An 11251-nucleotide genomic window follows, 5' to 3' on the forward strand; every position below is an offset into this window, starting at 1 on the left:
TACTCAATAGATAGGGGATAAAAATGCATCATTTTATTTTCTTAATTGATCAAAATTTGCCAAACTACAAATAAAAATGTATATACAGTATTATATAAACCTGTGGTGCTTAATGTACATTGATTAAAATTCATTTTCTAACAGTAAGGCTTTAAATACAATCAACATGCACAGATAAAATTTCTGTCATAAAAAATATCAATATTTAATGTATGCTTTACAATTAAAAAACAACAAAGGTATCATAGTTCAATATCCTCAATTACAACACAGCTTCCTTGGAAATATTTTGGCCTCAATGGTACTTAGACACAAACGCTTTTTTTTTTAAAAATAAATTTAAAGATTGTAATGAGCATGATGGCTGAACCAAAGAAATAAAAAAATTTAGTTCAAAAATATGACGCTCTTCATTGCTCTTATTAAAATATCATAAGCATGGTTATTAGGTATGTATTAAAAATCAGCTACATTAATTTTAACACATGGACATGTAAATATGTATTTTACAAAGTTACTTAACATACCTAGTTCAACCACTTATTTCATAGTATAGATCTTTATTATTCGGCATTTAAGTCTGCCATTATCAAAGCGTTAGGCCATTATGTTGTACTCAGTTTAACCAGACATCACCAAAGATATATACAGTTAAAAATGCATGTCTAAAATCATGTATCTTCAGGATCTTGAGTCGTAGTAGCCTCCAATTCTCATGGCCAACCATATGTCTTTAGGTTGAAGAGTGACGCGCTTGGCATGGATGCAGCACAAATTGGCATCTTCAAACAGTCGTACCAAATAGGCCTCACATGCCTTAAGAAGAAAGATAATAGTTTATAACAACAAGATCAGGTTAGTTTACATGTATGTGTTTTCCCAGAGGATTGACTCTTATGAAAGCATTTATGAACTATTTCATAGGTCGGAACGATTGTCGCCCACACAGCAGTTACACCTCTCTGCACAGCTGATGTGACCAAAGGAACAGGATAACTGATACAGTTTGGGATCAGTAGTGCTGCAGGCTCTACCAAGCTGTAGCACTGTGCCACAATCTGCCTAAGTGTCACCAGCTCCTGATTTTTCCTCAGGGTTGTCTCCCAAAGCCTTTCCCGTGTTAGGTTATAGCCGCAAGGCAGCAGAGGTTTGGATACAGCTTTCCTTCTCCTAATCATTTTAACCAAGACTAACGAGCCCCTCCTGCCCGAAGCTTACTGGTTTAGGCACCAAAAAGGTTGCTCGCCTTTGCCCCTTCTCCTGTCAGTGATAACAGTGCTTAATACTTGAATAACTGGTTATGTCGTAATAAAATTGGTATTCAGAATTAGATAAATTAATTTCCAACCTCGAAAATCATTATAATGCTCGATCATAATCACACTTAGGAATGACTTGACACCAGCTATAGGAAATGTAGGGATATTAATACTGAACTTTGATTGTTAAAAATCTCAAGAAAACATGGTTGTGCAGTTTATTTTGGAACACTACTTTTTTCAACTCAAAGCAATGTACTTTTGAGTTTTGATAGGATTGAGATTATCAGAATGATAATTAATTACTTGCAGCCTGAATTTAATGAATTATGTATTCTAGGGCTTAGGACTCGTGTCCTGGAATAAAAGAAATCAGGAACAGATGTGACAAGCCTAGATCAAATAGCACAACAATTTATCTCTAGAGGTATTTATTTCAGGGGGACCACAAGACCAGTACAGCATCTTTTTAATCATGTACCTGACTGATAAAATAACTGTAAATGTGTAAATTTAGAATATCAAATTAAGAAGTACTTATAAAGACTCACTTCTTGAAGACAACTGATTGCCATGGACTGCCAATTTAATGTTCCTAAACTGTCTCTCAAGATACTCATGCCGACTTCTCTCACCTAGAAAATAAGAAATAGTAACATGAATTCATTCAATTTTGATCATAATTGGTGTTAAAAAATTTAAAGATATGTATATTTTATACAAAATGATTTACTTCCCTTTAGTCACTAGTTTTGAATTCCAAAAAAAAAATACTTAGGCAAATAAAATTTAGATTTTGTTTGACTAAATTAAAAATGATTGTAATTATAATATTAACATATGAATGTAACAATATCTAATGTTTACAGTGCTTCATTTTGAAACTAGAACACAAAGTAGGGAGAAGATTGTAAACCCCAGGCAAAAGTAAGTAAAAAAATAATGTTGACTAACCACTCGAGCAAAAGGTAATTTTCGTATAAGAAGGTCTGTTGACTTTTGGTATTTGCGAATTTCCATAAGTGCTACTTGACCAGGTCGCCTCCGCTTTGTGGCATGAGCAACAGGGTATGCAGCCCTCCCTTTACCAATACCTAAACATTTAAGAAAATTTAAAAAAAAAAAAAAAAATGAAAACATATATTGGTACAAGGTTACATAGTGCTTTCATTATTAAATATATTATTGTAAAACTAATTACTTCATGTATAATAAAGATTATTATTATTAAATAGCATATAGTATTTCGAGGTTTGCATTCTATAATGGCTTTCGGATTTCGTTGTGAAAAATTTAGCATTTGTTATCATTAATTGAAATGTATGTACATCAAATACAACTTATACATGTTTTTTTTATTGTAAAAAAATAATAAAATATTTTTTTTTATGGTAAACTCAATTTATTAATTTTGTAAGTTAAACATGCTTATCATCTCAAAAAATAAATAAATTATTATATGATGCTTTTTGGGAGCTTTGTTTTTTATTTAAAAGTACCTGTTGCAGCATATGAAAAGAATATAATTTGGTCAATTATCATCAAAAGTCTATTTACAACCCCTATAAGCAAAAGCCACTTTTGGTTTTGCGCTGTTTGTATCGGGTCTGAAAGTGAACCCTTTTGTTCTTTAAATCAAGAAATGAAAACAACTTTTTTTCATACACATATCATATCATTAATAAACAAAATTGTATTAAATGTTCTCTTTATAGCTACGAGTACACTTAAAAACTAAAATGGAGGTCCTTCTTTGTATCTCATCCAATAAAGAGCTCAGTTATTGCTGCCCATTATAACATAAATCAGATTCATACTGCCATCAGCTGGCCTCCAATTTGTCCATGCCTATTAGACACATCCAGAAAAAAAAAAGTTTTGTGCTCTACATTCCTATTTCATGACCAACAACATTGGATATTATGTTCTTACTGGTAAATACTATACAAATTTATTACAAATAGTTGCTGATGATTTTGTGCTATTTATTTCATATACCATGATTCCGAAAAAGTTAAATTTGGTATTTGATGGTTACAGTCTCAAGTCCAGATAGTAAATGAAATGGCTAGGCGATGTAACAACAACAGACTGGTACCTTTTTTAGCTGGCTCAACTCTGGATACCCTTGGTCTGTGAGCCGCTGAGCCGCTAGCACTTGTGTTAAGACTGCTGCTGGAACCTGGTGACATTCAGGGTATAAAGTATCAAGTTAGATGACCAAATAGTGCTTAAGTTAAATATTTATTTAGGAAACATTATACATTTATCTTGTTTTATATGGCACGATTCTATCTATTCTATTGCAGCCACATTATCCCCAATCGGTGAATTCTGTAATAAATTTTATAATGAAAAGGAAGAGTAAAACAAACATTTCCGCACTTATATTATTTGTAAGCATCTATAAATGTTTGTTGCCAACTCTGAATTGATGAGTTTTTGTGATGTAACTGTCAATGTTCTTTAATTTATAAATGCTTAGAAAAGGTCATAGATTCAATCTGGAAAATGTTTATTTTAAAAGTACCCAGTAAGATCTGGATCAAATATGAATAGAAACAAGGGACAGGTGCTACTAAGACTTTTAATGATTATTATTGCTATACAAATTTATGTTTTTGTAGCTGCTGTCAAAAATTTTAAATGTAAAGTGATTTCCTAATTTGACATTTCCCTGTTTATATAATAATTTCTTATTTCACAATAAGAGCTCCCGGTCCATGCCTGGCATAGGTAAAATCTTTCTTAATGGTCATGGGATCAATGGGATGTCTTGAAAGTGCTCCGATTCACTAAGAATGGACCTCATTGAAGGCAACCCTAGATTAGTAAATAATCAGAAATATTAAGTTCAAACTAAAACTTGATAAACATGACTTTCCACATTCAATGTGATTCAAAAGATTTGATTAGCAGACTGAGACTCTACTCTAGATCTAGAATAGAATTGGATGATTGCCTAGTTGTGTGGTATGCGCTCTAGACTGTCATTTGATGGTCTCAATGGTCCCTGAAAATGGACCCTGCCCACTGACATCCCCTGTTGTCCTGCAGGGGTTTGGGCTAGGATGCTATCATCTTCAATCTGAAGGAACAGCTGGTATGTAAAACAAATAATCTTGATCTACGTCTAAATTAAGATTCTAATTATAGATCTAATTATCCACTTACTTGAAGTAGCAGGCCTCTTCTGTGGGGATGATCGTTTTTGATTTGTTCTAGCCATTTAGATCTAAGATTTTCTTCGCCACTTGTGACTTCGCTGTAGACTAAATTTTAAAAAATTGTTTATAACAGATCTATCTTCATATATACCGGTATATAGTCTATCTATAGAGATTATCTATTCTACTGCTGCTATTTACATCTATATTTCTAAACTCTCAAGAATTTTAATATTCTAATATTGATATGATAATCTAGAACTATAGTCTATTATACTGAATCTAGATTTAGATCTACACTTCTCTGGGTCTAGGGTGACTAGGCCACTAGAGCTAGACGCAAGGAAACTCACATTAAATTTTATGTTTTAATTGTAAGTTTTTAATTAATATTTATCGCTTTTATATAGTGCTACTTTCATGCTTATAGCATGCTCAGAGCGCTATGGTCCAATCTCATTTGTGGACCAGTGGGGGGGAGGGGGTATCTAGGAGTAGGTTTTCCATGCTGCCTTTAGGCGCTCAGTAAACACAACTCTGTCCAAGTCGGGCGTAGAACCTCTAGCCCCCTTCATAGGTAGCCAAAACAAACCAAGATAAAGCGTACTTAGCCTCTAGACCACGCTTCCCACAATTGTTGCACAAAGATCTACAAATAATTTAATATGTTTGAAATTGAAGATGAACTTTATATTTCAGGAAGTTGAAGTTGAGTTCTCAACTCTTTACTCTAATTTCTTAAGTTCTGTACTGTAGTGTAGTTTGTGTGTGGTGACAGTCACACACGTCTCAACTTACTCAAACTCAGTCAAAGTCTGTATCAGTGTAGTGTATAGATTATAGATCTAGACTCTAAATTAGTCTAAATCTAGATTTATGAGTTTAGAGTCTACTTACTACTGAGACTGAATCTAGATTCTACTGTGTGTGTAACTGGTTAGTAGTTTAGTTTGTTACTAGAGATCTATTTTTCTATATGTATACAGAATACTCAATAACTATAGCAGCAGAATAGACTAGATATTTATTTCTACTTAAATTCTAGATCATCTAGCTAGACTGTCTATATTCAGATTCTAGTCTCTAGCAGACTGAGACTTAGTAGGCCTACTGTCTGTGTCTCTAGTTCTCTACTCTGACTCTCTAACTCTAGCAGTCTCAGTTAGGTCGTCTAGCTAGCACTAGCAGCTAGATCTAGTCTAGTCAATTCTAATTCTAGTCTGACTTAGACAGAATTAGTCTCTCTCTCTCTCTCTCTCTAGCTTCAAGACAATCAAGATCTAATCTATTCTAGACTTATAACTTATTGTCACTTATCAGTTATCTATTCTAGTCAATCTACCCTACTAGCCTAGGGAATCTTAGTGAATCTAGACTGACTAGACTAGTCTAGATAGTAGAGTCTAGATTCTAGATCTAGTAGTAGATCTACTGATCTAGACCTCACCTTCACCTAGATTGGCTAGATAGTAGACTTAAGTAGACCTACTACTAAACTACTATCATAACTATCATAATCATGTAACTATCTAGAAGTCCTAAGAAGTTACTAGATCTAGAAGTGGTAGTAGACTCTTAGTCTTAGTAGAGTAGACTAGAAGTACTAACTAGACTCTAGATTAGTCTAGATCTAGAATCTAGATAGAAGCAAGACTAGAGTCTAGATTTTATCTTCTAAACTAATATTTTAATATACAAAATAGTAATACCCTATTTTCTACTATTGATACTCTAGTTAATATAGACTTAGTCATAGACTTCTATTGGATCTAGAGTCTGTGTCTATAGAGTATATCAGTATAGTATAGTAATATTATAGTCTAATAGAGATCTCGATGTTGTCTTTAAATTGTTTCCAAGTAAAGCAAGTTTAAAAATTCCCTTCCAGCTTTTTGGTGATACCTAGTTACTCTCCGGAAACAAAACGAAAAACGCCGTGAGTACCCGTAAGATTCTAATGTAGCGAAAGTATTTTAGTACTAGGACATGGGTACCAACGATGGATTGGGGGCAGCAAAGATTATGATTACTTAGAAAAAATGTCCTCAATTAATGTAAGCGAAATGGTCTTGACGATGTTTTATCACGCTCACATCTACAATATTATAAGTTTTAACATCTACTTTGTATGGCAATATGAGCATTAAAAATAAAAATCAAGTTCATTTAAGATTCTAAATGCTGCAGGTAAAGGCATTTGGCAAAATAAAAAAACCAAAAAAAAAAACAAACATTTGGGCAGCTGTTTGAGAAAAACATTCATAAAAAAGCTAAAAAGACCCCTTTGGATCAGAATTTTGTGATTTTTCACAAAAGAGATGCAATACACCGATAGCAATTAAGACAAACTGACACAAAAACTCTTTTGTTCCCCTGGCAATCAAATCATCAAATACAATTCAACTATCTGATATAAACATTCCCCATGTAAATTATGAGTGAGTCTGGTGTGAATGTATATTTTGGTTTTCTATAGTTACAATGTTTTGTTTGGTATAATGCACAAATTGTAAGACAAATTTCCTTATGAATAATAATAATAACAATAAAGATTATTATATTATTACTATTATTTGAAACCGTCGGTAGAGTTGAGTCGAAGGCTTTTGAAACTCTAGTCTAGGCCAGCAAAAAAGAACAAGACCTCTCTTTCACTTGCACGACTGAACAGTTTGTTCTGTTTAGAAGAGATCCAAGTTGGTGTAAGTACCATACCACTGTTTCCAGTGATTCGAAAGCTCCGGACGCACGGGCTAGAGACGTAAAAGGCCGAGCACACCGGGGACTCCCACTATCTCTTTACCAGACTAACCGTGCGAGACTCGCCATTTGTGAAACGGTTCCTTTGGGAAACGTGTAAATTGCCATCCAAGACATAACCATAGATCTAAGATTATGTAACGACTCTTTCTATCAAGGCGACAGGCTCTCTGTAAACGCTGCACCACTTCATCATCACTCCTTTGAGTTCCTCATGGAACATAGGGCCTCGACAAAAAAACGCCACTCTCCACGGTCTCTTGCTAGCTTTTTGATGGTGTCCCAGCTCTTCCCGGTCTTCTCTACTTCTTCAGCTGCACCACTTGGTATGTTAATATCAAAGTGTTGAATGTTAAATTAATTGGAAATCCTCATTTTAAATTTATTTGAATTCGTTGATGACTGATCTTATCTTATCTTATATAATACAGACGTTACTTCAAAAAAGAAGATGATTATGTCCTACGCGTCATTCATTTAGTCATGCATATTAACCAATGACTTAAATTCTGCCAAGTCACTGGTTTTCCTGGCTAGCTCAGGCAACCCATTCCATGCTCTAATAGCACTAGGGAAGAAGGAGTATTTGTACAAATTTGTCCTAGCATATGGGACGAGGAATGTGCCTTTATTTTTTTGTCTTTCAGAGTATTTTATTAAATTTTGTTTTTGTATTTGAAGATTATGGTTCAGTGTTTTATGTATGATTGCTACTTTACTTTTGAGCCTTTTGTCCTGAAGGCTTTCTAAGTTTAGTGATTTTACTAAAGGTGTTACTCTAGTCAAATGTGAATATTCGTTTGTTATGAATCTCACTGCTCTATTTTGAATTAGCCCATCCAATGGACTAGCTGTAGGGCTGCTAGTACTGTTAAATTCACGCTTGATCTAAATAATCATATAGCTCCAAATATTAGCCTACATAAAACCACAACTTACTAATCGAAAAACAAAATTTAATGAAATACTTAGAAAGACACATTTCTTATTTCGTATGCTAGAACAAATTCGTAAAAGAATGGAATAGGTTGCCTGAATCAGCCAGGAAAACCAATGACTTAGCAGAGTTCAAGTCATTGGTTAACACGTATGAATAGATTGACACATGAAAAGCGTAGGACGTAATTATCTTTTATGAAGTAACGTCTAAAATATATAAGAGGACATGTTCTCCGACAAAATGAGCTAGGCATACCAAGAGTTGCGATGACATGGAGGCCAACACGAAGAAAGCGCTAACAGTGACGTCCTCTTATAGCTTGGCGTCACACCTTCATGGAAGACCTCAGAGCACTGGACACCAGGTGGGAAGGGGCTTCAGACATAGCCAGTGACAGGTCTTTGTGGAGACAGCTTGACGCCCATTGAGCCAAACGGCGCTGAAGGATGTAAGTCTAAGTCGGCAATATCCGAACGTTCCTACACAATTAACTCTCTCTCCTAATCGACGATACCATCGTTGAATTGACCCATCCATTAAATTAAATGTTTAATTTCTTAAACTTGACTTTGTGTTATATAAAAAGAGCATTCATTCCCCTTTAATTCTATACCAAATAAAACATTTTCTGATAACAAACAACAAAACAATTAAGGCTGAATCATAACAGGGGAGTGAAATAGTAATGAGCGTAATGAAGAATTCCTTCAAAACGTGGAAAAATAATTACGGAGAGAAAGAGTTAACTGTTTTTATGTGTGCTATTTTAAATTGTACAAAACTCTTTAGAAGGACCTAATTAGCAAGAAATCATTAACTTGCAGTTAGATCACTATTATCTGTATGAAGACTTTAATTAGCCGTAAGAACTCAACTGGAGCTGGTAGTTACCATTTGTTTTTGAAATACAGTATCAAAAATAAAAAAAAAATGGGGGAGGAGTTGAGGGTATCTCTTAGAGTTCAAACATCTCTTCATCTGCTTCTACACATCTTGGAGTGATCGTTAAATGAACTTGTGTGTTACCCGTGCTTGTAATCGTGCTAGTATTTGTAATCGTGTTCGAATTATCGTAGTCTGTGAATCGTGACCAGTCTGTACTGTGCTATTGTGTGTATCCAGGGCCGCCGCGAGGGTTGTGGCCGCCTGCGTGCGAAGTTAAAAAATGCCCCCCCCCCTTTTTTTATTTAAAAAAAAAATTAATTAAGACTATACCTAAAGCGCTCTTTGATTTAAATCTATTTTTGTAGACGATTTCTTTTTCTTTTCATATTCGCATCATTGTCGTATCCCCATTCCCTCTAAGATGTTTTATTTTAAATTTTAACTTAGCATTTTTTGTAAAGAATGTATTGAAAAAGAAAGGAAACTATGTTTTAATTACAACACACTTTTTAGGTTTTATTTTTCATTTATATTTTTAACACTAAATATAGAACCCAAATTTAGGTAATGAAATTTTACTAAAAATGAGTCAGTGTCACAAACCAGTGTATAATATGTCTATGGTCAGTTTTTGTTTTCCGAAATAGTGTTGCCGATATAAATTGTAAGCGTTGCAAAAATTTCTTAATGGAGATAGAATCGAAGATGCGGGGGTTTTCGCTCAAGTCGGCAAGGGATTTGATTCCGGGCGGGACTCGGCGCTAAGCGTCTTATGGCCTTTTTCTCTTAGTAAGAAAAGAGATTTTTTAATAGACTAATATTCATGTGTTTTCTTTCAGAACGCACTATTCATCCTAAGTTTTAAAACGTCGAGGGCCATATTAAATTTAATAATAAAGAGGCAGCCCTTGGCAATAGTATTATGCGAGGGACATTCTAGGTAGGCCAACATATTGCGTACGTACGTCTGAAATGGGAGTGAGCTTTTTAACAATATTCTTCGTGTTACGTAAGACGTCTCTTTCGAGGAGTTTTTTTGTCACACAAAAGTCGTCACTATTATAAAGTGCAATAGGCGGAAGAAATTCGACTATTCTGAGACAAAAAAAAAAAAAAAAAAAATCCAGAAGAATCGCACTAGCGGAGACGTTTTAAAATGTTTTCTTGAAAACGTTTTGACCCATATATGTTGCACAAGCGCCTCGCTAAAAAGCGGTCTACATTTAAAACTATCTTATTAGAAGATAAAACGCCGTCTCCTACTTAAGAGATTTTAATTTTTGAACATGTAATTTTACTAATATTCAAATAAATTACACTGAAAATAAAACATGTTTTCGCCACCCCCTCTCCTTGTTGTTAGATGATCGTTGACTTGTCGCTACAAACAGCTAGTACAACTGAACCAATGAAGGCGTTTTATATAAATAAGCTTTAAATAACTTGAACAAAGTTCTTATGTGAACAAAAAAACAATATAATTGTTATTACAATTTTCACAGATTTAATGGATAGAGATCTAATATTAATGAAATTTACTGATATTTAAACGATATTTAGCTCATCACAAAATAACGTCTATACTCTTTCATGTCTCAAGATTGTCTGACGTTTTACATTTGCATTATGCTAATTTCATCATCTTAAATGCATAACCACTAATCAATCGATTAACCTCTTCTTAACGCCGCCTAGGAAACACACACACTCTATTATAACAACTCTTTTTGTTAGGAAGTTGCGCCCCCTCCCCTTATTCGAGATACTGTGTGACAATGTTTTAAAATTGACATTCTAATTACCAGATCTACTTACAGGGCGGGCTATTCGACTCGAAACAAATATTACAAACAACCCGCGAAAATTCAAGGTCAGGAAAGAGTCGGCGCTTATGGAAAAACCCGCGGGAAACCCTCGCGTGTCGCTATGTTTTTTTTCGTAAGTTTCCAAAATAACTTCTTTATTGTACAAATATCGTCTCTTCCCCCACCCATCCTTCCAGTTTTCAAAGAATAATGGAATCGGTAGAATTTAAATAAAAAAAAATATTTTTTAAAATTACTAAACCAAAAATTTAAAGAAAAATGATTCTTGGAAATGATTTGGCCGCCATTTACATTCGGACGCCTGTGTGCAATGCACACATTGCACAATTGGTAGCGGCGGCCCTGTGTGTATCAGTCGTGTTTTATTGAAATAAAGCCTTGTTTCTAAGGTTATGAGTTGATTTAGTATATTAC

General features: G+C 34.2%; 1 protein-coding gene across 4 annotated transcripts; it reads right to left on the minus strand.

Moving 5' to 3' along the window:
* Window positions 1-332: 332 nt before the first annotated feature.
* Window positions 333-7020, minus strand: LOC106071789 (uncharacterized). 4 transcript variants are annotated; one of them, XM_056040790.1, is made up of 6 exons: window positions 6994-7020; window positions 4434-4531; window positions 3358-3441; window positions 2214-2353; window positions 1811-1894; window positions 333-816 (listed from the first exon to the last, which is right to left on the minus strand). In XM_056040790.1, exons 2-6 carry the CDS (start codon window positions 4486-4488, stop codon window positions 682-684), a joined length of 498 nt encoding a protein of 165 aa, XP_055896765.1. In that variant the 5' UTR covers window positions 4489-4531; window positions 6994-7020; the 3' UTR covers window positions 333-681. The 4 variants fall into 4 exon arrangements, with proteins under 4 accessions (XP_055896765.1, XP_013087427.1, XP_013087432.1 ...); XM_013231973.2 differs by lacking the exon at window positions 6994-7020 and adding an exon at window positions 6136-6296; XM_013231978.2 differs by lacking the exon at window positions 6994-7020 and adding an exon at window positions 5324-5343.
* Window positions 7021-11251: the final 4231 nt, after the last annotated feature.

This window comes from Biomphalaria glabrata, chromosome 9, assembly GCF_947242115.1.
Source record: "Biomphalaria glabrata chromosome 9, xgBioGlab47.1, whole genome shotgun sequence".
In the NCBI taxonomy this organism is placed as follows: domain Eukaryota; kingdom Metazoa; phylum Mollusca; class Gastropoda; family Planorbidae; genus Biomphalaria; species Biomphalaria glabrata.

Bases quoted from the DNA above. Each gene is read 5' to 3' on its own strand.
- LOC106071789 (XM_056040790.1), bottom strand. From the start codon at position 4,488: ATGGCTAGAACAAATCAAAAACGATCATCCCCACAGAAGAGGCCTGCT. The intron at 2,354-3,357 runs GTACCAGTCTGT...TTAAATGTTTAG, and splicing joins AGTTGAGCCAGCTAAAAAAG to GTATTGGTAAAGGGAGGGCT. The intron at 1,895-2,213 runs GTTAGTCAACAT...CTTATTTTCTAG, and splicing joins AATTACCTTTTGCTCGAGTG to GTGAGAGAAGTCGGCATGAG.